Source organism: Globicephala melas, chromosome 4 (assembly GCF_963455315.2).
Source record: "Globicephala melas chromosome 4, mGloMel1.2, whole genome shotgun sequence".
Lineage (NCBI taxonomy): Eukaryota > Metazoa > Chordata > Mammalia > Artiodactyla > Delphinidae > Globicephala > Globicephala melas.
Genome location: NC_083317.1, coordinates 98,478,680 through 98,506,229, shown reverse-complemented (window position 1 = coordinate 98,506,229; position 27,550 = coordinate 98,478,680). Strand labels below are relative to the sequence as shown.

Here is a 27,550-nt window from a genome sequence, read left to right as displayed (position 1 = left end):
AAGTAGGAACAGTAATGGTGGAAGTAAAGGTCAGAGAGTATAACAGTAATTCAGCTATATAAATAGAAACTTCTAGATCTATAGAGAAAACCACACCCTTCTATTTGTATTGTGCTATGTCTCAGTCAAAATTAAAAGGAATTTAAAACTCGTTAAAATAAACAAACAAGGACACCAAGGGGGGAAATCGGCAGGGGGGGTGGTGATGGGATGAATTGGGAGATTGGGATTGACATGTATACACTGATGTGTATAACATGGATGACTAATAAGAAAAAATAAATAAATATTAAAAAATAAACAAACAAAAGAAGTTATTAGGAAGAACTGGACTTCTGCCAACACAGGCAAACATGAGGTGAGAAAAATTTAACATAATGTAGATGCCCTTCAGAAAATTCAGGAGAGTACAAACGCTTGCTGAACTCTTATAACAACATCTGGCTGCTACAGTATTAGAGGTTAATTGATCCCAGCTGAGAAAAAACAAGTACACTGGGGTTGGATCAGACTTATGCTTAGCACACAGCAAAGAGACAGACCATCTTTCTTACTGGACATATACGCAAAGTGTAATTTAAAGTACCTAAAACATAGAAAGACAGTGAGGCTTCAGGTGGTCCTTGATTTTATTTTGTTCATTTAGGTATGTCATTTCCTCTGGTGTTTCCTGTATAAGCTTATTAGTGTTATTGCTAGGGTTAAGATTAGAGAACCAGTTAAGACGGGCACTAATGAAAAATGCCACAACTAAAGGGATCATCCCATATTTTTTTTTAAAGTCCAGTTTGTAGATTATAAAACATAAGAAATTCCTTTTGGAAGTAACTTATGCTATCATTGGCAATGTAAATAATATTCCCATATATGTTTCAGGAACTCTTAGAAAATACATTTTTTTAATGTATAAATTCTCAGTAATTTACACAGTGGAGCAAGAATATCAAAAGACAATAATGTTTTGCGACCTTTATCCAGGGAAAAAATATTGAGTCCTTTGGTCAGAATGCTACTTGTTATTGAAACAGTATGCAAAAAGCATGTTGCTCTGCTTATGTTTCATCCACTTCTAATGTTTTATTTAGAATAGTAATAATTACTATTGTATTAAAGACTCTTCAGTGAGTGATTAATATTTTTTATATATCGGCATTCTTATGCCCATTAATGTAACCCAAAGCACCATTTTACATTATTTTCCCAATATTTCACTGGTCTTATTAGTAATCATAGCCTATATTATTGAGCTAATACCAAGGACAATTTCTTCTGTTATATTTATAGTATAACTGTGATCAGTGTTAATCTATAATTTCCTCAGATTACAGAGATAGGAAGTCGGAGTCGGGGAGCAGTAGGTTTGGGCAGCGGGTGGGGAGAAGCAATGGACTTCCTGCTCAACACACATGTATTTCATAGCTATCATGTTTTTACATTCACAAACTTAAAAATCTTACAGAAAGAGGAATTCCTTTATATACTGGCATCAGTTCAGAACATAAGATTTCTGTAACTTGTGGCACAGTCAGGAAAATTTCATTTTTATTTCAGGCCACTATCTCTGTCCAGAAAGGCATCTCTTTCCACCTCTAACTGGGAAGTCTTAATAATGCTTTAAGATTTGTCTGAAATGTCACCTACTCTCTAACATCTTAAATATCAACATGTTTCAATGGCAAAGCAATCATTTTACTATCTCCATTCCTAAAAGACTGCACATGCATCTACCTCTATTATGACTGATCATATGTACTATTATTAGTTACCTATCAGTCTCCAGAAGCATGTTACTTGTGGTTCTTTCATAAACCTTTTATTATTAATACATATGGTACAATTTATGTATTTACATGTCTAAACAGCAGTTTTCTCCAAGTATGATTTTTGGACTATCTACATCAGCATGACATGGAATTGTTGATAAAATAAATGCAAATTCCTGGACCTTATCTCAGCCTTAATGAATCAGAATCTCTAAGAGTGACAATGAAAAATCCTCATTGCAACAGGTTTCCCAGGTGATTATGTTCATGCTCACATTCGAGAGCCTTTGAACTGGACTCTAAGCTTTCGGGCTTCTGGGAAGAAGGTTTATTTTATATCACCAGCACCAGGCCTCAAGTAGGTGCTCCTTCAAATGTTTTTTATAGTAAATTATTGATTTCAACTGATCACTCTAAGTTGATACTTAAAGGCATTTGGCTACTTACATATAAAGATTTGTCTTGGGCTTCACTGATGGCGCAGTGGTTGAGAATCTGCCTGCCAATGCAGGGGACATGGTTCGGGCCCTGGTCTGGGAAGATCCCACATGTTGTGGAGCAACTAGGCCCGTGAGCCACAACTACTGAGCCTGCATGTCTGGAGCCTGTGCTCCACAACAAGAAAGGCTGCGACAGTGAGAGGCCTGAGCACAGCGATGAAGAGTGGCCCCCGCTTGCCACAACTAGAGAAAGCCCTCGCACAGAAACGAAGACCCAACACAGCAAAAATAAATAAATTAATTAATAAACTCCTACCCCCAACATCTTCCAAAAAAAAAAAAAATTGTCTTAGTAACAAATTCTCATAGCATGCATGTGAACTTGTTTTTAATCAATATATAGTGACTTTAAGAAGTATCTTTGACTGCCTCAGAAGGAAGCAGTCAGAATATTTAAAGCTGCCCTAGACTTTGATGTGAGAATAGGTTCCTAATTATAGAGCCAAAAAACATTTATCATAAATGAATGGATCTTCCACTAAAAAAAATACCTTTTAAAATCTGACAGGTTCTCAACATAAATGCACATGGAAAGAATCTAAGCTAGCCAAGTAGTTTTAATCATAGGATTTAGGGCAAGAGAGACATATAAACCTTACATATTTGGACAAATCATATGTAATTAAATTTCTAGCTTGAAGATGGCCTTTAGATGAAGGCAAACAGTCCCCTTTGTCAAGTGTTTCTCCCAAAGATCAGGGAACGTGCCTTATGCAACCATTTTCTCCCAGGGCCCGGCACAGTGCTGTCATACTCAGCACGTGTATTGAATTGCCTTAATTCCTCAGTCATCTATTACAACTTCATGTGAAATTCAGCACAAAGCAAACCTACTTCAGAAGGTATTTTAGGATAGCAATAATGATCTAATAATACTATTGATTTTAATCATGCCAAAATTCTCTGCATACCCTCACTAGGAAAATACTGCAATGAGCATTCAATATGTCGAAAGAGTTATCCTATAGAAAATCTTGAAATTATTTTGGCTAGAAGATAGAGTTAATGAACTGAAATCAAGATTCCAGGGTCAACATATTAAGCATCAGGTTTAAAGCAGAGGTTTCTTAACCAGAGCAGCAAGTAGCAATCTTATGGCTTTGTGTGATCATAATACGAATCAAGAAGAGGAGTATGCGAAATCTAGTATAGATATACTCTTTCCTGAAAGTGTAATGAAACCCAGCATGTATTTTATAAGCGTTGTTCAAAATATATGCCATATCCTGAGCTACATTTTAAAAATATTAATCTCTAATACACTGTTACAGAAAGGAGCTAAGACTGTAAAATTTATGTTTTTGAGAAGAATAAAGACTACTCTTGGTTTTTTGGTTTTGGAAGAAAAGTCCAGGACAGTTTAAATGAGTAAGTTTAAATTAAGTAACTGCAAAAACTAATTTTCAGGTGCCTAGTAAACTGCTAAGAGACAAACTAATAAATGAAGTGAGCCACCAATACGGCACTGCAGCCTTACAGCCAATCTTACCAGTCTTTTGCTGTGTTCTCCTTGATGATGCGCTCTGGGCTCTCTTCAGAACACCCAAGGCAACTGCATTATCAGCATAGGCACTTACGCTATGGTCTGGGATCCATTCTCTGTCTCCTAAAAATGGAAAAGTGGTAAAATTATATAAAGTTGACAAAGAGGAGACATCCATATTGTTGCTTTATTATATGTATTGCCTTACTGGATAATATTTAGCTAAATAAAAAACATTTATAACAGTGAGGTATATATTATGAAAGAAAATCTCATAATTATACAACAAAAGGAAAAATTCTAAATTTCAAAGATATTGCACACACACACACACATACAAGTTTGAACAGAAACAAATATTTTTAAAAGTATACAGCAATATAACATAAAATACAATCATTTGTATGTGAAAAAATATATTTGAATACATAGGAAATTTAAGAATACAGGCGACACCAAGACATGGCTTTAAAAGAAAATGATGGATATGTCTCAGAAATCTCACAGATCCTAAGATTTTAAGATGGCATTTAAGAATTATCGTACAATACTTAACACTGATTGATTGATAGTCAATCAAGTGATTTGAAGAATTACTATTAATTTATTAAGGGCCACACTTCTAAAATACGAAAATAATCTCTCTCAGTCTCATTATAGCCATGTTTTCTGACAGTAGCCTTAAATATAAATATATGGCAACTCTGACAGGGTTAATAATTCCAGCCAGAAAAGAAGGAAATGATTTATTTGTTGAACAGAATTGCCCAGTATTTCCTAAGATGTTGACAAACTGTTTTAAAAAAAGGTGTCAGAAAACTGTTAGCTTGGTCCACAGGCCGTCTGATTTTATGTCTGAATTTACCTGCAATTGTAATCCTAGTACTGGAGTAGCTGCATTCTAAGCTATGAGAAGGAAGTAAGTTGAGTCTTTCATTTTTATCGAAAGCAAAGAATCTTTCAAGTCCTTGATATTGTTCAGTTATGGGCTTACTTCTGAGGGCTATTTCTTGTAATAACTAGGAAACAAAATATTCAACAAAGTTAAGTTTATTTTATCTCATCCACACAAACCAGCACGTTCATTCACTGAGCGCCTACTATGTTCTTGGCATGGATTCTGCCCACATCAAGTTTAGGTTCTAGTTGTGGAGACATAAGTAATAACACAACATTTATATAGAGTAAATTCGGAAAAATGCACAAACCACAATTACAGTAATAATCTGAAAGTTGCCATCAAATCTAAGGAGGACAGAAGTTCACGAAAAAAAAAAGTAAAGTTTTCTTATCTCTTTCCTTTCCTTTATTTTCTTCCCTCAGTGTCTTTGCACATAAATTACTCTGGAAAATAGAGTCTCATATGCTGTGCTTTTGTATTAGTAGTGTCTTTGTCTATACATAAAATAAATTCAGAGACGAAAGTAAAATACTGATGGAAACAAATCTGATCTGATCATGGTCACAGAGAAAATCCAAGTTAACAAAACATTCACCATGAATAAAATATACCAGTAGGAAACTGAGGCAAGGGTGAGCTAAGTAATTTGTGAAGTTCATACAGGTAGAAACTAGCAGACCTAGATTTTGAATATACAGATCTAGCTGATCTGAAGCCTAGGCTTGCTCCACCACCCTATGAATTCATATTTTGTTATGCTTTCATCCTAGGGAGAATATAAATATGGGATTTAAAAAGTACATGGGTCTAGTAGGAAACAGATTGGAGATGTACCAGTGAGAGCTCTGGATGGACTTAAAATACAATCAGAGTGGCTATCAGTATTTAACAGTTCCATAATGTATCTAACTAATGCCCAGATGCCGTCTGGTTCAAGGTGGTAATCACACAAAGAAAATTACGATAACTCTACTCAAATGTATAAATCATATAAATGATATTACAAAACCAAGCTAGTGACCAATAAAGCACTTCCTTCAAAGACAAGTCCAAGTCCACCCTACTCATGACGCCTTCACTGGCTCTCCCAGACACTGATCAAATAATTCACAGGAATGGGCTTCCCTGGTGGCGAAGTGGCTGGGAGTCCGCCTGCCGATGCGGGGGACACCGGTTCGTACCCCGGTCCGGGAAGATCCCACATGCCGCGGAGCGGCTGGGCCCGTGAGCCATGGCCGCTGAGCCTGCGCGTCCGGAGCCTGTGCTCCACAACGAGAGAGGCCACAACAGTGAGAGGCCCGCGTACCGCAAAAAAAAAAGAAAAAGAAAAATAAATTCACAGGACCCCTTCAGCTCTAGTGGAGCTCATATTTGGATTAGACAATTGAAAATATGGAAGTTTCTTTGAAAGCCTAGGCTAACAGAGAACAATGAGAGTGAATTTGCTTGTTTGCCCAATGTCACCAAGTTAACTATTGGAGGTTTCAGATTCAAAACCAAGAGCCCCCGACTAGTCCATGTTCTTCCTGGCACATGCTCCTACCTCACTGCTGCTGCTTTACAACTTAGTACTCAATTCCACACCTTTATGAAGAACTCAATTTCTGGAAACTGAAGTGCAAAATGTACTGTCTTATACTCCATTTTGAAGTCAAGTAATGCCACTGCTTAAAATTGCCCCTACTGTCCACTCCTGAATTTTCTACTGGAGCAGAACTGATTTCTAAATAGTTTCTGCTCAGGGAATGGTTTCTACTAGGGCAGGGGAAGAGTAAAAGCAGTTCATGTAGAGTCATTAGGGATGAAAAGAAAGTAGATTCTACCACTAAGTGTAAAGCACTGTGGTTCTATGATATAATCATTTGCCACTTATTTTTTTTACAATAGTAGTATAAGAGATGAAAATTAGTAGTTTTTTAACATTTCAATTTTAATGATGAAATACTTTAAATATATAGATATGTACAACACATAATATAACTTTCTCACACAATATCAGTAATTTAAAAGACTTGCTTCAAATATCTATACCAAAAATATATATATTAGACTTTATAAGTAGAATTTATTATATTATTGTATTGAAGTTGACATACACTATTACAATGTAAGTTTTTGACTATTATTTCATCTGAGTGTGTCCATAAAAAGTTCCAATTATCTTAAATGTTTCCAAAAATGCTATCAGACTTATATTTACTCTATGTATCCTTTCATATTTAAACTTTAACATCACATTTTTGAGAATGTATCCACGTTAATAAAAGTAGCTATGTTTCATTCATTTTAATTGTTACATTGCTTTCCATTATGTGAATTACCACAGATTATGTATCTGTGAGTTTTGCCAAATGTCTTTTATTAGGTTACAGAAAATAATGTCCCCCCCAGGGCAGAGGTTAGGCAGGTTGACGCCCAGTATAAAAGAATTGGGTTCTATATGCTCAGAATTCCTCTCTTATAACACAGTACACAGCATGGGCAGGTGTCACCTAGCCCTCCGCATGCTGCCCCGTGGAAACTGGAAAATCAGAGTCCTTGTTTGTTCTGTTTGCAGAAATTCATTCTATGATTAATTGTTTTCTTCACTGGGGGAAAGGGAGAAATTCAGCTGCCGTGGGCATTGATTTGGGGAATCTGTTATTGGCTAAATTGTGGGAATGTCTTCCTAGAAGGGATTGGGGTTTAACTTTTGCCAGATACATCAGGGCATCAATAGACATGGATCGGGCTTCCCTGGTGGCGCAGTGGTTGAGAGTCCGCCTGCCGATGCAGGGGACACAGGTTCGTGCCCCGGTCCGGGAAGATCCCACATGCCGCGGAGTGGCTGGGCCCGTGAGCCATGGCCGCTGAGCCTGCGCGTCCGGAGCCTGTGCTCCGCAACGGGAGAGGCCACAGCGGTGAGAGGCCCGCGTACCGCAAAAAAAAAAAAAAAATAGACATGGATCAACATTAGTGTTAATGTATTGGCTTGCATATTCCAAGTAAGAAATGTACATTCAAACTCTAAACTGAAGCTGGATTAAAGTCCAAGATTTCCATTTTTCAGATAAGATATTTATTGACTTGGGCCAGATCCCCTGCAAAAATCAGTTTCCTTTCATCTTGTTGTACCTGTGAGTATGTCTCCTTGTGTATTCCTTCAGAGACTGAGCAGACTTTTAGGGATCTAAGGTTTTTGCAGAGGTCTCAATTCTAATATCTCACTTTGAAAAGGAAAAAGACCTGTCACTAAGTGGGCAAAGAAATCCAAACTCCTAAGCAGAAGTAGTAGCAACTCAATATTCATTCTTCAACTTTTTTGGTCCCTCCTTCAGTTTAGGCACCATGGAGATTCATTACAAATGACTGTAAAGTCTTGTTAAAGTGTTTGACTTCCTCAATTTCCAAATAATTTAACATTTGACTTGTCCAATTTCTAAATAACTTATTATTAATAATCATAATTACTTAAGATTTTTAGTACATAGAACAGAGATTCAAATATAGTTTTTAAATTTGGCAATAATGCAATAATGAACTGCTTTATCTTTTTTTCTCTAAGAAGAAACAAAAACTACACCCCTATTTCTTTATTAGCCATATTCCTGAAGAATTACCTTTTCAACCTTATATTTACATTAAGGCACAAAAACTGGTTTTATCTACAAAACTGCATTTTTTTTTCTCATTTTAACCAGTGACTATAGAGTAGAAAGCTAGAAAGGATTTATTACAGTAAATTATTCATAATAATGAATTTCATTTAGAAAAGTAACAGCACTCTTACTATGGTGCATGAGGTGGGCCTTAAATTATTTGTCATAGAAAATCACTTGTTATAATGGCATTTACCATATTAGAATTTGTTCTGCAAGTCATTTATATTCTTTCCCATGTGAGTTACTCTTCAACTATAAGGTCACACATTGTAAATTCAATAGGAAGTAACCTTTAAGAATATATTGTGTCAATATGAATTTTTTATGTTTATTATAAAATTTGTAATACAATAAACATAATTGATATTTACCAGTGGTGACTCTGTAGTTTTAGAATCTTCAGAGTTTGGCCTCTCATGCAGATTGCTAAATTCCAAGGATTCCTTGTCCTCTTGAGATAATTTCCCCTTAAAGGAGGCTTCTTCCAAATCTGTACTTGGCAAAGAATCCTTGCTCTCAAGTGATATGCAGGAATCGTCATACTTTTGACTACTTTCTATATCTATGCTGTCCTCTTTGAAATTTCTCTCAAAAAAGCTGTTTTCCTCTAATTTTTCAACAGCAGGAGAGTAAGCATCAGGATTCACAATGTCACGAAAATCTGCACTTGAAGTTCCTGCTGTTGAAAACACATATTTACAAAAGTTAAATAAACAAATAAATTGATTAAACTGTTCACTAGCCAAAAATTCTGTGCTATAAACCTTTATCATTAAACACTATTTTTTTAACCAATGTTTCTTTACTGAGTTCTCAGTGTTAAAATACTTTTACATGGCTTATGTTCATAAATGATAATTTTATATATATATATATTCAAGCCTAAATTATTTAGAGTAATGGAGGGGGACAAGATATTGTTTTCTAATGCAATCTTGAAATTGATGCAAATTTTTATTTCAGCCTGTGGTTCAATTCCCACTTTCCTACCCTCTCTCTCACTCAAGTTTTATATCAGCAACTTATGAGAAATAATACAGAGGGAACCTTATTTCCCACATTTTACGTCTTTTGCTTAGCATGACTAGTAATGAGAAGAGGGCAAAGGGAAATCTGCCAGATGAAAGAACAGCAGCATTTAGGGGCACAGAAATGTTTAAGCTGGGACACCTGCCTCTGAAAAACTACAAAATGAGCAAAATTATATTAGTCACCCACCTCATTATGTCTACTTTAAAAAATCACTTGGTTTAGATCACTGGTTTTCAACCTGGCTACACAATGGAATCATCTGAAGGTACTGTTTAAAACCATCAGCGTATGGTCCTGACCCCAAACTATTAAATCAAACACTGACAGTGGGACTTAAGCACTGTTTTTTGTTTTTCTCCCCCTCCACCAAGTTCTCCCGGTGATTATAATGTGCAACCAGGATTATGAAACATTGTTCTAGATTTTCTTAAGAATAAAAATTCTTTAAAAAGCTTTGTACCATATTGCTTTCATTATCTCTCTCTCTCTCTCTCTCTCACACACACACACACAGACACACACACACACACACACACACACATTTATCCAGGCTGAATACAGCTTCATCTGATTATCCCGTATTCTCTTTCCAATATACACGTCTTATCTCTATAAACAGACTGTGAAAATAGTAGGGGCTATGACTAAAATAGTCTCCAGTGATACAAACTCTGCCTTACAGTCCAAAGGACTTACTTGTTGCAATCAAATGTTTATACAATTCAGCAATTACACACAGTACTTAGAACTTCCACTTCCAATATCACCTCTTAAATTGCACAAGTACTGTGAGAAATGCAATAAGTTGTATGTCAGAGAAATATTTTATAGAAAAACTTTATAAAAGCTACTCAATTTAATGAAACTTTCATGGTAATGCTGTACTTTCCTACTAAACTTGAAAAGAAATTATCTGAATCTAATATTTTTGCGGATAGAGCTGCCATTTCCTACGCATAAATGTCTACAACGAACCTCTACAATATTTTTGCAAGATTGTAAAATTCCATTATTAGGATTTATTGCTGCTAAAAAGGTGAGAACACAGCCTCTTAATAATGTTTAAAATGCAATACAGAAAGTACAGATATGATTTAATTTAGTCTCATTAGAAGCCCTTTTAAGTCATAAAAAATAGATGTCTTGTTTCAACGTTCAAAAATCAATTATTCTAACCTGTCACATCAACAGGATAAAGAAGAAAAATCACAGGATCATATCAATCGATGCAGAAAAAGCATTCAACAAAATCCAACACTCATTCATGATAAAAACTCTCAGCATACTATAAATAAAGGGGAATTTCCTCAACTTAATAAAGACTACCTAAAAAAAAAACTACAGTTAATATCATAATTAATGATAAGAAACTAAAAGCTTTATCTCTAATATCAGGAACGAGATAAAGATGTCCACTCTTACCACTTCTTTTCAACATTGTACTGGAAGCCCTAGCTAATTCAGTAAGACAAGAAAAGGAAGTAAAAGGTGTACAGATTGGGAAGGAAGAAATAAATTTGATTTTGTTCACAGATTAGATGATTGTCTATGTATAGATCCAAAAGAGTTGACCAAAAACTTCTGGAATTATTAAGTGATTATTGAATGGTTGCAGGATATAAGGTCAACATACAAAAGTCAATTGCTTTCCTACACACCAACATGAACAAGTGGAATTTAAAATTAATAACACAATACCATTTACATTAGCACACAAAAAATTGAAATACTTAGGTATAAATCTTAAAAAAAATGTAAGATCTACATGAGGAAAACTAGAAACCTCTGAGGAAAGAAATCAAAAAACTAAATAAGTGAAGGGCTAGTTCATATTCATGGATAAGAAGACTCAATTTGTCAAGATGTCAGTTCTTCCCAATTTCATCTAAAGATTCAATGCAACCCCTATCAAAATCCCAGCAAGTTATTTTATATATATTGACAAAGTGATTTTAAAATTTATATGGAGAGGCAAAGACCCAGAATAGGCAACACAATATTGAATGATTGACACTATCCAACTTTGAAAATTATCACACAGCTATAGTAATCCAGACAAAGTGGTATTAGCAAAAATATAAAAATAGATCAATGGAACAGAATGGAGAATCCATAAACAGATTCACTTAAATATAGGCAACTGATCCTTGACAAAAGAGTAACAGCAATACAGTGGAGAAAAGATAGTCTTTTCAACAAATGGTGTTGGAACAAGTGGACATCCACACGTCCCCAAATAAATCTGGACACAGACCTTACACTCTTCACAAAAATTAACTCAAAATGAATGATAAACCTAAATGTAAAATGCAAAACTGTAAAACTCCTAGAAGATAGGAGAAAATCCAGACAATCTTGGTTATGGTAATGACATTTTAAAATACAACACAAAAGGCAGGATCCATGGAAGAAATAATTGATAAGCTGGACTTCATTAAAATTAAAGACCTCTGTTCTGTGAAAGACACTGCTAAGAGAATGAGAAGACAAGCCAAATATTTGGAGAAAATATTTGCAAAACACATACATAAAAATACTATTATCCAAAATATACAAAAGAACTCTAAAATTTTCAACAGTAAGAAAACAGACAACCCAATTAAAAAATGGGCAAAAGGCCTTAACAGACACCTCGTCAAAGAAGATATATATGGCAAATAAGCATATGAAAAGATGCTCAACATCATACGTCATTAGAGAATTTCAAATTAAAACGAAATACCACTATACAATTATTAGGATGGCAAAAATCCAAAACACTGACAATGCCAAATATTGGCAAGGGTTTGAAAAACAGGAAGACTCATTTGCTGTTGGTGGGAATGAAAAGTGGTAAAGTCAATTTGAAAGACAGTTTGGTGGTTTCTTACAAAATTAAACATACTCTTACCAACAACTGTGCTCCTTGGTATTTACCGAAATGAGTTAAAAACTTATGTCCAAACAAAAACTCAATCATGGATTTTTATAACAGCTTTATTCATAACTGCCAAAACTTGAAAGCAACCACGATGTTCTTTAATAAGTGAATGTATAAATAAATTGTGGTACATTCAGACAATGGAATATTATTCAGCACTAAAAAGAAGTGAGCTATCCAAGCCATGAAAACACATCGGGGCACCTTTAAATACATATTATTAAGTAAAAGAAGCCAATCTGAAAAGACTATTGTATGATTTCAGCTATATGACATTCTGGAAAAGGCAAAACTGGAGACAGTAAAAAGATCGGTGATTGCCAAGGGTTAGCAGGGAAGTTTGTGTGAAAAGGCAGAGCACAGAGGATTTTTCGGGCACTGAACCTACTTTGTATTATTCTATAATGTTGGATACAAGTCATTATACATTTGTCCAAACCCAGAGAACGTACAACACCAAGAGTGAACCCTAATGTAAACTGTGGATTCTGGGTAAAAATGATGTGTCTATGTTCATTGATTTTAATAAAGTATTGTTAAGTAATTTGTACTACTCTGGTTTGGGATGCTGATAGTGGAAGAAGATAGGAGTTTGTGGAGTCTGAGGGTATATGGGAACTCTGTACTTTATGCTCAATTTTCCTATGAACCTAAAACTGCTCTAAAAAATAAAGTCTATTCAAATAAATTAAGTATCTTTAAAGTAACACTTAATGGGCATTTGTATTCAGCATTTTCCCAAAGGCAATTGGAACTCCATGCTCCAGGTAGGTTAAAAATACCTTCTGGCTTAGACCTGGAGCCCTGTAATGTCCTAAATTCCCACGTGGGTATCGTTCATTGTCATATGATTTCGAGGCTTCGTAGCTGAAAATGTTAAAACCAGCATGATGACTACAAATCATTGCTCTCTGCCATCTGTTTCCCAATGAAAAGGTAATCATCAGTTTTACAACTAGTCACTTTAAATAATGATCTCTGGCATCTCTAAAATTCTTCACATAAGATATATTTATTGGTTTTTCTGAAAATCCTAAGTAGATAACATAAAATCCTAAGTAGATAAAAGCAGATTAGAAATAATCTAGCTCCCATATTTTAGTTTCGGAAAGTGAGATCTAAGAAAGGAAGTGACATGTTCAAGGTCACACAGCAATTTAAGGCAGAAATGAAAACAAAACCTGACTCGCAGGCCAGGATGCTTTGCTATGACTGTCTTTAAATGATGATCTCAGCATCTAGAAATTAAAACCAGACATTAGCACACAGTATTCTAATCGATAGATCCTGAGGGTACTACTAGTAATAACAATGTAGATATATAAACAGATGATTTGTTTTGGTTTTATCACTAATGTGAAACTTTACACAAACTTAAATATTTTAGGAAAAGATTTAGTGCAAGGGAGGGAGGACAAAAGAGTGTCAATCAGACTTTTGTCACTAAAAGCCCACCTATGTAATCCTTTAAATTCTAGCTCAGTCCATAATAACTTTTAGAGTAGTCCTATACCGGCTGCTTTTTCCTCTGAATACAAATACCATTGTCCATTGACCAAAAAGAATATTTGATAGAAAATTATGTATTTTCAACCAATTTTCTCCTGAGGACTAAATCTTCTGGGTTTAAAATGAACAGCAAAATAGGCAAAGCTTTTACATACTGCAATACCTATTGGTTTTATTCAGTTACTAACATTCACCATTAATAATATTAAGCAACAACAAAAAAAGTTACCTTTTGAGTTATCTTTACAATAAGAAGTGTTGTTGCTCAGATGAAGATGTAAGAGGTGTGTTTTTCCCTTGGTGAAAATATGATGTTGATGGATGTCATTTTCATATAGAAAAGTATTCTGATAATCATGAAATGTGCAACTTTCATGTTTAGGGACAAGCAAAAGAATAGAGTTGAAAGAAATTATATATAAAAAAGTTAAAAGACCCAGCTTATTAAAATAAATACAGTAAAACCTTAAGGGAATAGGGTTATTCACATTAATTTAATATTTGCTTCAACGTACTGTGGACAATTCTGAACTACAAGTAACTAAACAGTATTATGAATTTAAAGGAAATAGGCAACTGGGACAAACCTGATTTAACTACAAATTTTTAATTGACAGTTTCTTGTTAAAAATATTCTGAAATAGGGGCTTCCCTGGTGGTGCAGTGGTTGAGAGTCTGCCTGCCGATGCAGGGGACACGGGTTCGTGCCCCGGTCCGGGAGGATCCCACATGCCGTGGAGTGGCTGGGCCCGTGAGCCATGGCCACTGAGCCTGCGCGTCCGGAGCCTGTGCTCCGCAACGGGAGAGGCCACAACAGTGAGAGGCCCGCGTACCACAAAAAAAAAAAAAAAAATATTCTGAAATAAGTTTGGTTTCTCATGGTCTTTCTTCTAAAAATGGAGAGTTATCTTTCAGTCTCATCAAGCTCATGAAATCAAGGTTTTATTGCTTAAATAAACTTTTTATTTGTTCATCATGAACTATATGAGTTCAAAAGCCTTATGTGGTGTAGGTTCAAAAGCCTTACATAGCCTTATGTAAGCTCTACATAGTACCATCATAAAAACTCATGGATTATGCTTAACCAAAAAGGTCCTCTTGTGTCACTTATGATGCTTTATGACTCTTAGAAAAGACGCTCTATGGGCACCTCCAAACCCAAGATGCAAAACTATTGCCAAACTGTAATCAGTAACTTTCTCTGCCTTGTCTAACATGGAGGTCAAAGCAAAGACTTGTGATAAGATATATAAAAGAATCAAGTTTGAGAGTAGAAATCCATTTCCTTAGGGATACAGTAGTGCATATAAACCTCTTATATACTGACCATAAGGTTGTCTCCTGCCAAAAGCACATTTGCTGCTAAATATCTGGGTCTATGTGTCCAAACGTGGGGCTTTTCAGGTCTGAGGGCATCACTTAGGCCCACTGCTGCTCCAAAGTGCTGACAGGGGCCTAAGGTGATCTGAACATTATAAACAAAGAATCGGTGTAGGGGCTACTTAATAGGAACTTCATTCTGCTGTTTACCCAACTTAATGCTTTGTAGTCAAAACATGTGAAATCCTAGCTAAAGTTTCAACAGCAAAGAGGACTTAGAATAATTTTTAGCATTACTAACAGATACAGCTAGATATTATTTTTCATTTGGAAATGACAAAATTCTAAAAAAAATTTACAAGCTGAATCATTATAATTCATTATTTAATTTATCACACAGTAAAATCTACCTAGGAAGTAATCTACAGTTTGGGGGATTTTCTTGTCTCTCAACTTATTAACGTACCTGTTTTTATTTAGGGTTCATAACAAACTGAAGAAAAATCCAAAGAGTATCTTTGGAGAAAGTAAGGAAGTTCATATGAAATATATGACTTGGGAGGCCATTTCAAATAATAACAATTCCTAAATACAGAAGCATCTATTAAATAATCCAGATATTAGGTAAGAGTATAAATATATCATTATAGATAATTTTCTAATTACTGAATGCTGATAAATATTAGCAATATTGTACCCAAATTTAAACATGGCTTAAATAAAATATATTCTAACATTAAAGTCACATTTTTTTTATGTTGTGAATTTCTCAAGAGATAGTTAATTTTTGGTGAGTTTTTAGTAAGTATCAAAAGTGAATTAGAAAGATCTTACCTTTGTTGACTGTCTGCATCTGCTAACTCAACTTTATAAGGCACGACATTTCCCGGTTCTTCAAATTCTGCTTCATCAGTCTTATTAAACGCATGTTGTATAATATTAGTATGTTCAACAAATTCATAATACATTAACCAGCTAATTTGTGCATAATATTTAGAGAATTTTTTTTCTCACAAAGAAATGTCATGAGCTCTCTGACTATATGCCATAGAGCATTAGTTCTAGGAGAACTAAACAAATTCAACAGATATTTGCTGAGGGCTTTTGCTGTGTCAGTACATTTATCACTACTATCACACCCAGAACCAAATATAACAACTTAGGTTTTATTTTGTAACTACTAAGTGCCAAGTAGATCAGTGATTAAGATGTTTTTCATTCTCTGGCCAGCATGTCATACCATATGCATCAACAATTTAATGAAGAGCACACACAAATACACATGCATGTATGTATTTATTTGTTCAGAATCTTCAATTTATCCAGAGCAGAAATAAAAATGTTGCCAGGCATACATACACACACACACACACACACACACACACACACACACACAGAGCAGAAGCTATTAACCTCAAGAAGAAAGTAGTACTTGAAAAGGTACTTCCTCATTGTAGTCTTTCTCTGTGACAACCATAGTAAGAGCAACATTGAGGACAGGGGGTATACTCAGCTACTAGAGGACTAGAAAGTCAGAAATGCACTGAGTTTATCACAACTTAACCCTTCAGCCTGGAGCTCTAGCTCTGACTGGCTCTAGCTGCAGCTTATTCTACCTGGTGTCTTCTGGAGGTTTGTATTCAATTTATTATTATACTAAATCCCTTAAATCTTAATACTATTTTTCCTTTAAATAGAAAATATTAAATGACATTCAACAAACTAAATTTATACAAATTTTATTAAATAAATATCATATAATGAGAATAGTCTTTGTTAAAAAGCCTGATAACACAGAGAACTAAATAAAACAAACACTAAACTACATTTCTACAAGTTAAAAGAGTGAAACGTCTTCTCATCTCCCATACTATGACACAATACCAATTTAGCTCACAAATTTACTGTCTACATTAAAATAATAGTCTGTTGTATTCCTGTCAGCATATTTAAATTCAAATACTTGTAAATTTATAATACTTGTTATATACTTGTAAATTTATTTCAACAAGAAATCTTGTTGAAAATAACATGTAGTTGTAACTGTATGTTATGAATTTCCTGTTTGTTAAGTAATATGAGTGGTCATTATGAACTTACATCATCCAGTTCAACTATTTTTAGAGATGGTTCAGGTCTCTCTCTGTTTAATTCTTCTACTGGCAGAAAAAGAGCTGGGGGTTGTATTTTGATATCTTCAGCTAGAAAATAAGATTAAAAATAATATCATCAAAGCATATACCTTACCTGATAATTCATCTTCAAATAACATAGGCAACAATAGAAGAAGAATGTTCTCCTGTGCATCCACACAAAGGAATAAATACTGTCAATTTTCCCAGTTCAAGTAAAATACACATTTACTTAACATTCGATTTTTAAATGAAACTATTTAAACTAAGGCAAAGTAAATCTAGAGAATGGCAAGGAGAGTGTGCATGATTTTGATCTGGAGATAAAGTGTACACAGTGCAGTTGAGAATGATACAGTAAAGAAAATGAAAAGCAGATGCTGATTAATGCTCAGTGTATATAATTTGAAATAGTAAATTTGAAAATATCTAATTAAGGCTGAACTAACCATCACTATCTTCATCATTTTCATTCTGAGAACACTGTGCCTCACTACCGGTTTTACACTGAGGTATAAAGGTGTCCACTAGCATGTTTTGAAGTTGCTCCTGTGGAGTTCTACAAAACAAGAAAGAAGCAATTAAAAGCCTAAAGTACATTATCTGAAATTTCTCCAGACAAGATCTTGATTTATTTCACAAACAAGTGAGTCTACAAAATTAATAATGAAAACCATAGCCATACCTCTAATTCACAGAAGAAAAGTACAACTGTATAACATAATCTTAATCTACTAAAATAATTTTATAAATCAAATTAACATCACACGTTTTTAATTTCATATCTTATTGTTTTTCCTTTAGGATGAAAAGCAAAGTTATGATAGAATTCAGTATTTTTGCAAAAAAACACATGGAATCCATGAAACATATCACACTGTTTAAAAAGCTAATTTACAAATGTGTGTTGTATCTCACAGACTTGGCATTATGTTGATAAGTTCTAAGAGAACTGAAGACATTTTTCTGAACTTCCACCAAGTCAGTCGCATAATAAAATAGGCTTCCACGATAAGAATGTGAGGTGTTCCGGCTGTAGCATCTATTATCTAATTAACAATGAGGTCTGATGTGGCCTGTCTCACATACAAGGCAATGAAGCACAGGAATTCTTAGAGGCCTTGTGCATTTGGTTCCAAAGGATAGTCCCAAACAATGGGGAAGGGAGTCACTTTTTAACTGCCCTTAAACCGCACAGCTCTTCTAGATTATGCATGCTCATTGAGTCCCCATATAAAAGTCAGGGCCTTCTTAATAATATTAGCTGGTGACAATAATACAAAAAATGTACCAGGCTATGTTCTAAACAATTTGGGGTACTGCATCTTAACAGGAATATTAAATAGGTGCTAATATTATCTAAGTTTGATGAGAAAATTAAAGCACAAAGAAGTAAACCATACTGCTACAGGCAAAATCCACTGACAAATGCTAAAATTAGTAGATGAAAGTTTAAAGAAAAACAGAATTTTGCATCATCTCAAAGTATCTCCCCTAAAATATTTATTACTGTGATGTGATTAAGTCCCCCCCCACCCAATTCATATGTTGAAATTCTAACACTCAGTGTGATGGCATTAAGAGATGAGGCCTTTGGGAGGTGATTAAGTCATGAAGGCAGAGTCCCCACATGGGATTAGCACCTTTATAGAAGAGGCTCATGAGAGCCCTGCGAAGACACCATGAAAAGATTTCTCCTATGAACCAGGAAGCAGGCCATCACCAGACTCTGAATCTGGTGGTGTCTTGATCTGGGACTTCCTAACCGCAGGAACACTGAGAAATAAATGTTTGGTTTTTATAAGCCACCCAGTCTATGGTATTCTGTTATAACATCCCAAATGGACAAAGACAGAAATGGGTACCAGAAGTGGGGTGCTGCTATAAAATTCCTTAAAATGTGAAAGCAGCTTTGGAGCTGGCTAATTAGTAAAGGCTGGAAGAGGTCTGAAGTTCATGCTAGGAAAAGGCTACATTGCTATTAATAGACCTTTAAAGACAATTCTGGTAAGGGCTCAAAAAAAAGAGAGAGCTGAAGAAAAAGCTTCAATAGTCTTAAAGAATACCGAAGTAATCCTGAATAGAATGTCAGTAGTAATATGGATGGTAAATGCCATTTTGATGAGGTATCAGATGGAAGTAAGGAACAATTTATCATACAATGGAGGAAAGGCAATCCTTGCTAATAAAGTGGCAAAGAGCTTAGCTGAATTGCATTCATGTCCTAGTGTTTTATGGAAGGTAGAACTTGTGAGTAATGAAATTAGACATATGGCCGAGGCAATTTCTAAGCAAAGTGTTGGAGAGGTCTGGTTTCTCATGACTGCTCATAACAAAATGCAAGGAAGAGAGAAATGAATTAAAGACAGAATTAATCAAAAGAGAAGCAAAACTTAAAGATTTGGAACATTCTCAGCCTATTTATATTTATATTGGAAAGTATGGCACAACCTATACAGGAGAGAATAGGAAGTATATGGCCAAAGGATCATCTCACAGGGAGATCAGTTAGCCATCTAAACAGAAGATATGACCTATTATCCAAGACAATGGAAGAATGATCCCAAAGGCAATTCAGAAGTCATCAGGGCTAATATCTCTCCCGTCACAGAGAGCCCCGTTGGAGCAACAGCCCAGTAAATCCCTGGGGGCAAGGCTGCCCTTGTGACCCCAGACTAGACCAGCCACACAATTCAAGCCCAGGGAGTCACAGAGCTCAGAGCCATCTTAGGAATGGGGCCACTCAAAGCCACAGGGCAGAGCCAACCAGAGCCTTGGGGGCCCAGCCCCTGCCAGGCAAAGCTCGGGGCAGAACTGCTGCCTCAGTGTGTCCAGAAGTGGGGCTTCTATCCCAGTGGGCCTGGACAGCAGAGGATACTCTCAAGATTTAAGGTCTAATAGCATTTGCCCTGTTAGGTTTCAGACTTGCTCAGGACCTGTTACTTCTTTTTTATTTCCAATTTTTTCCTTTTAGAATGGGAATATCTATCCTATGCCTGTCCCACTTTTGTATTTTGGAAGCACAGAACGTGTTTGATTTCATACGTTCACAGTTAGAGAGCAATTTGTCTCAGAATGAATCAGACATTGAATTTCACCCATATCTGATTTAGATGATACTTAGATAAGACTTTAGAATTAAGACTTCAGAATTTTGAGTTGATGATGGAAGGAGTTAAGACTTTTGGAGCTATTGGGATAGAATGAACATATTTTGCATGCGAGCAGGACATAAACTGGTGGAGGGCAAGGAGCAGAAAGCTCTCTTCTGAATGTTTGTGTCCCCACAAAATTCATATGTTGAAATTCTAACCTCCAAGGTGATGGTATTAGGTGGTGAGCCTTTGGGAGGTGATTAGGTCAAGAGGGTAGCACCCCCATGAATGGGATTAGTCTCTCCCCAAGAGAGACCTCTCACCCCTTCTGCCCTGTGAGGACACAGTGAGAAGACAGCCCTCTATGAACCAAGAAGCTGGGTCTCTCCAGTCACCAAGTCTGCTGGCACCTTGATCTTAACTTCCCACCCTTAAGAACTGTGAAAAATAAATGTGTGTTGTTTATAAACCACCCAGTCTATGGTATTCTGACAGCTTGAACAGACCACAATGTTAATTATGAAAGGAAAAGAGTGGTTTTGCAGCAGGGAACCTTGGTGAGTACCACATTAACCATGTGTTCAAGGTTAACATCCAGGTGATGAGATATACTGATAGTATGATCGGGTGATATCATGCACTGAGAAGGGTGCACCCTCTCTGTGGCATTCTTCCTCAAAATGCACAACCTCAATCTAATTACAAAAAAACACCAGATAGACCCACACTGAGTATATTCTATGAAATACCCAGCAAGTACTCATGTCCAGGTCATGAAGACAAGGGCAGACTGAGGAATTGCAATGGATAAGGAGATAGGACAAAACTGCAATGTGAGATCCCGAATTGAATGCTGAAACAGAATAAGGACGTTAGTGACAAAAACTGGTGAAATCCAAATAAAGTGTGTAGTTTAGTGATTTATATTGTACTAATGTTAATTTCTTGGTGTTGATACATGCACTATGATTATATAAGATGTTACCATTAGAAAAGCTGAATGAATGCAAGTGGAAATTCTTCATGTTGTTTTGCAACTCTTGATTGCATGTCTTATTTCAAAATTAAAAAAAAAATTAAAAGAAAAGAAATCTGCCCATGAAAAACAGCTGAAGGGGTGTGGGGGCAGATGGTAACCTGTCAAACAGAAGCTTCAAGGAAGTCATGAGGGCTGATTTTTAAAAATATGAAGGGATACCATGAAGAGGAGAGATTCAATTGGCTCAGTATTGGTTTAATTGGTAGAATTAGGACCAAGTTAGCAACTAGTCAGAAAAAATTGCAGCTCACTAGGAGATATCATAGGAGACAGAATGTTCCAAGGATGGAGTGGGTCATCTCGGGAGATGGTTTTGTATGACTGGAAGTGAATGAAGCAAGGGCTCGAAAACCACTCCTCAGGTACATTCTAGACAGGTTTTCTAACACCCTGCTCCTCAAAATGTGGTTCAGAGACTAGCATTACCCACGGCAGTATCACATGGGAGCTATCAGAAATTCAGAAATGCAAAATCTCAGGCTCCACCCATACCTACTGAAGAAGAATCTGTATTTTGCCATAGTCTCTAGCTGATTCATAGGCACAATGAAGTGTGAGTAGCATTGCTATAGGGGAAACTGAGACCATGGCCTTTGAAGGTACCTCCCAACGTGGTTCTTATATCATGGTAAAATTATGCATGACTCCAACATGTACTCAGTCATCAATTTGGTTTGATATTTAACTTTTAAACCACTTATGAAATGCTACATCTAATGATATAGCCTTTGAATAAAATATATTTGAATACTATTAATAAAACTATAAAATCAAAGGTCTGCTTAACTTAAAAGTAACTTTAAAAGTAACTTAAAAGTTTCTGAAGAGTACAGCTCAAAAATTACCTCTTCAAAGTAAGCTTTCATTTATCACATTATTTTTGCTATTATTTTTAAACTCTATACCATATTTGTGCCTTGTTTCCCACATACACATTTCCACTTCTCAAGGCAAACCCTAAATCAATCACACATTACATACATAAATAGAATTAAAATTCTTATCAGAACGGTAGAAGCTTCACAGGGATTTAATATTGCTTTAAAATTATTTATGCAAATGTGAAGTGCATAAATAACATTGCTACAAAAAAGCATGTCACACACGGATCGTAAATAGCTTTCACATTTCTTATTAATAATGCAAAAAATCAGAAAATACCTTCTGTGTTTTTTAAGCCATAATTTTTCCATGTAGGATAAACTATCTTCTTTAAATTCAATCATAAGTGGTTCTGTCCAAATTCTCAGATTAGTTTGTACTTCACATTCTTCCAATGACTCTATAAAAATAAACATAATATGCATAATTAAGGTAACCTAGTCTACAAATTACCACATCTTCTCTCAAGATATAGAACTCACCATTTTTGAGGCAAATGTGCTTTGATATTTGTCTGTATAATCAATAGTTCTAGGCTTAAATGATGCAAAAGTGTTAAATATTGGTGATTTATTATATTACTGTATAGATAGTTTTCTTCAATAATTTCTTGAAATGAAAAAATCTTATGATTCACAAGGTGTAGGGCGCGGTCAGCTAACTGCCACGCAGCAGGAAGCTAAAGCAAGCTGAATCATCCTTCCTGTGGCCACTGCGCTTGCGCTAAGTATACTAATGAGGTTTTAAAGTAGCGACCTATCCGATGCTGGCTCACAAGTCGCACCATCAGCGAAAGCCAATCACAGAGCGACACATGTTCTTAATCCCTATATAAGCAGACTGCTATAGGATTGTGGGGTCTTCCTTCCATCTTTTCTTTAACCAAGCTGTGCTCCAATAAAGTGTGATACGAAAAGAATCTTGCGTGTGGCGACTCGTCATTCTGCTGGTCGGAGGCGGCTCGCCGCATTTGGTGCCGAAACCCGGGAACTTCGCGCCCTGCATGGAGGACCGATTCAGAACTCGACACACGGAGTGAACCGTCGGTGAGTAGTCCAGTCAGGTATGTTTTTCGGGGGTTTGGAGCCTGAAGTTTTTACTTTCGCTTTTGTCCTTTTAGTGTTTCTCATATTTTTCGTTTGCTTGTGGCTACGTTGCCACCAGCCCGATCGAGTGTGTCTTCCCTGGCCGATAGATAAGTCAAGCATTTTTCCAATTTAATAAGTCGCTCGTAGATAAGGGCGCAAAATGGGGAATAGTTCGTCCACGGAGCCTACAACTGATTTTCATGAGCCTATTCAAGCCCTTTTAAGGGACCGAGGGCTAAAGCTCTCTCATAAAACCATAAGTAGGCTGCTACAAGATATCGAAAGTGCCGCGCCGTGGTTTGGGGTATCAGGCAGCTTGACTGTTCCATCATGGGAAAAACTCGGAAAAGACCTAGAGGAGTGTAACACAAGGGAAGAACTTTCTCGAGGCGCTCTCCCCTTGTGGAGCATGATACTTTCTTGCCTAAAGGAAGGAAAATGTGAAGAAATTATTCAACGAGGACGCAAGGCTCTTAGCATGTGTCAAGATAGCGCATCAGAGAATGAACAAACAGGGACTACGGTAGACAGGCCTGAAATTATGAAAAGAGAAAAAAGAAAACAAAAGGAAAAGCAAGAAACGGTGCCAGGATTATATCCAATCCTAGATGAGTTTAAGGAACTATATTTGTTTCAAGATGAATTAAATCCTAGAAAGGAGGAAGATTTAGAAGGAGCGGCCGCGGCATATGAACAAGAGCGGTATGGGCATTGGTACATGCCGCCGCTCGCTAGCCCACCATATTTTAATCCTGCGGAGGCTAGAGCTTCCGCCCCTGCTCAGGCCTCCACCTCAGTTGCGGCAGTTAATGCTCCCCCTCCTATGCCAAAGTGTACTTTTATTCCTCGGGAAGCATGGTCCCAGTTGGCCACTGCTTTCCCCGTGTTTGAAGATCCAGCTACACGCCAACGATATTGTGAGATGATAGATCATAAGCTCATTAGGGATCTTGCAGAAGCGGCTAAAAGAGATGGCGTGTCCGCCAATTACACTATCATGTTGTTGCAGCGCTTCACGCGAAATGCGTTAACACCTACAGACTGGCAGGATATTGCCCGCGCTTGCTTAACGATGGGGCAATACCTAGATTGGAAATCAATCGTGTCTGACCTAGCACATAGTCAGGCGCGGGAGAATGCTGCCAATGGGCAGCCGGCCTGGAATGTTGACATGCTGTTGGGACAGGGACAATGGATAAATAATCAGACCATGTTCCCTGTGCAAGTTTACAGCCAAATAAACGAAATTAACATGCGGGCCTGGCGAGCCCTCCCCAACAAAGGAGAAGTTTCAGGGAATTTAACCAAGATTATACAGGGCGGCACAGAACCATTTTCCGATTTTGTAGCTAGAATGATGGAGGCTGCCGGACGGATTTTTGGTAATGTAGATGAGGCTATGCCATTAGTAAAACAATTAGTTTATGAACAATGCACAAAAGAGTGTCGCAGAGCGATAACACCTTATAAAGGGAAGGGCATTGAAACCTGGATGAAAGCATGTAGAGAGATCGGAGGGCCTTTGTCTAATACAGGGCTTGCTGCGGCTGTGCTGGCTGCCGCCCACAGTGTACAGAACCCTGCCAAGTCAGGGGTTTGTTTCCAATGTGGAAAGCCTGGGCACATTAAGAAACAGTGCAAAAATGCAGGTGCGAGACCTAAAATGCTACAAGCTCAAAGAGTTCCAGGAACTTGTCCTAGATGCAAAAAAGGAAAACATTGGGCTAATGAATGTAGATCTGTTAAAGATATAAATGGGCAGCCCATTCAGCCCGCTGCACAGGTAGCTAATCCAAGAAATATCCATACAGCCAATTCAAAAAACGGGATAACGGGCCCCCGGTCCCAGGGCCCGAAGATTTTTGGGGCCCACGAGAGTGTGAACCTTCAGCCACTCCGACCCCAAGGCGAGCCACGTCAGGCTCCGCAGGGTTGGACCTCCGTGCCACCTCCAGAATGGTATTAACAATAACCATGGGCATACAGCCCATAGATACAGACATGAAAGGACCACTACCTAGAGGGACGGTTGGGTTGGTGTTAGGACGATCCTCCTCTATTTTGAAAGGACTTATTGTCCTCCCCGGAGTGATTGATCCTGATTATATCGGAGTTATTAAGGTAATGTGTCAATCCCCCAGAGGGATCATTACTATAGCCCCTGGTGACCGGATAGCTCAATTGTTAATTTTGCCCTCTTTTCATGAAAATTATCCCGCATGTTCTGCAGAACGAGGATCCAAGGGTTTTGGATCCACTGGAATTGATTTAGCCTTTTTGTCATTATCCCTTGATGATCGTCCTATGATGAGTCTAACCGTAGAAGGGAAAACATTTTCAGGTTTGGTAGATACCGGAGCAGATCGGAGCATTATAACTACTAGAGATTGGCCAGGCTTTTGGCCCCTACAAGAGTCTTCTCAAACCTTGCAAGGTCTAGGATATGCACAGACACCCAAAGTTAGCTCCAAGGAATTAACTTGGATCTCTAAAGATCAGAAGGGAAGATTTCAACCCTTTGTGGTTGAGGGATTGCCATTTAATTTATGGGGAAGGGATGTACAAAGTCAAATGAAACTTAGACTTACTAATGATTATTCTGAAGTCGCACAAAATATTATGCTTAAATCGGGATTTATACCTAATAGAGGGATAGGACGTAAGTTACAAGGCATGACCGCCCCTATAGAAGCCCGCGGAAATTTAAACCGCCGAGGCTTGGGTTTTTCTCAAGGGTCACTGAGTTTATGATTCCTATTACATGGAGGACCACAACACCTGTGTGGGTACCTCAGTGGCCTTTGTCAAAGGAAAAGCTGGAGGCGGCATCCAAACTAGTGGATGAGCAGCTACAATTAGGGCATTTAGAACCCTCCCAGTCACCCTGGAATACTCCGATTTTTGTTATTAAGAAAAAATTAGGGAAATGGCGTTTGCTTCATGATCTGCGAGCTATAAATCAGCAAATGCAAATTATGGGGCCTATACAGCGCGGTTTGCCAGTATTGACAGCTCTTCCGCGAAACTGGCCTGTTATAGCAGTAGATATTAAAGATTGTTTCTTTTCTATTCCTTTGAATAGTCGAGATAAAGAAAGATTTGCCTTTACTCTGCCCTCTGTTAATCATGAACAGCCCGATAAGAGATATCATTGGGTTGTGCTCCCTCAAGGTATGGCCAATAGTCCTACTATGTGCCAACTTTATGTTGACATGGCCTTGCAACCAGTAAGAAATGAATTTCCTAAAGTTAGGATTATTCACTATATGGATGATGTTTTATTGTCAGCCCCTTGTATGGAGTTGCTTGAACAGGCCTTAGGCGTTTTGATCAAATATTTAGGGAATAGGGGATTATTTCTTGCTCCCGAAAAAATACAGAAGGGAGATGTTGTAAATTTTTTAGGAGCTACTGTACATAGGAATAAGATAGTACCTCAAAAAATTGAGATTAGGACTAATTGCTTAAAAACATTAAATGATTTTCAAAGGTTACTTGGAGATGTGAATTGGATTCGGCCATATTTAAGTTTAACCCGCTTGGATCTAAAACCTTTGTTTAGTGTATTAGAGGGAAATCCTGATCTTAATTCCCCACGCCAATTGACCCCAGAAGCCCATCAGGCACTTCAAAAGGTAGAACAAGCTATTACAAATGCACAATTAGAACGCTGTGATGATTCTCAACCGGTTTGGATGTGTATTCTTCCTACCTTGGGGTTTCCAACTGGTGTTCTTTGGCAAAGTGGACCTTTATTGTGGATTCACACAAAATCTATGGGAATGAGAACTTTGTCACATTACCCATCTATGGTTGCCGAGGTCGCCTTATTGGGTATTAAGCAATGTGTTTCCTCTTTTGCAAGAACGCCCGAAAGGCTTGTAGTCCCATATACGAAAGATCAAGTAGAAGTGCTAGCAGCAACTACTTCCGAGTGGTCCATACTTATATGTATATTTTCTGGTATTATTGATAATCATTTGCCAAAGAGTGAACTTTTGAAGTTTGTGACTCAACAACCTGTTGTATTCCCAAGAATTACTGTAGATCAGCCACTGTTTAATGCTTTGACCATTTATACAGACGGGTCTAAAACGGGAAAAGGAGCTTATATGGTCCAAGGAAAACAACCAGTGATCATTGAATGTCGACCTGATGCTCCTCAAGTGGTTGAATGTCAAGTAGTTTTAGAAGTTTTTAGACGCTTTCAAGAGCCTTTTAATTTAATTTCTGATTCCTTATATG

At 37.0% G+C, this 27,550-nt stretch overlaps 1 protein-coding gene across 1 annotated transcript in view; it reads right to left on the bottom strand.

The window, feature by feature from the left end:
- The window catches only part of ZBBX (zinc finger B-box domain containing), a 148,920-nt gene that overhangs the window by 12,308 nt on the left and 109,062 nt on the right, over nucleotides 1-27,550 (bottom strand). The window contains exons 11-18 of the mRNA XM_030864250.2: nucleotides 22,497-22,617; nucleotides 17,651-17,760; nucleotides 17,170-17,270; nucleotides 15,904-15,983; nucleotides 13,979-14,118; nucleotides 8,660-8,967; nucleotides 4,612-4,765; nucleotides 3,753-3,869 (exon numbers count right to left, since the gene is read on the bottom strand). Coding sequence (XP_030720110.1) covers nucleotides 3,753-3,869; nucleotides 4,612-4,765; nucleotides 8,660-8,967; nucleotides 13,979-14,118; nucleotides 15,904-15,983; nucleotides 17,170-17,270; nucleotides 17,651-17,760; nucleotides 22,497-22,617 — 1,131 coding nt within the window. The remainder of the gene's footprint in view (nucleotides 1-3,752; nucleotides 3,870-4,611; nucleotides 4,766-8,659; nucleotides 8,968-13,978; nucleotides 14,119-15,903; nucleotides 15,984-17,169; nucleotides 17,271-17,650; nucleotides 17,761-22,496; nucleotides 22,618-27,550) is intronic.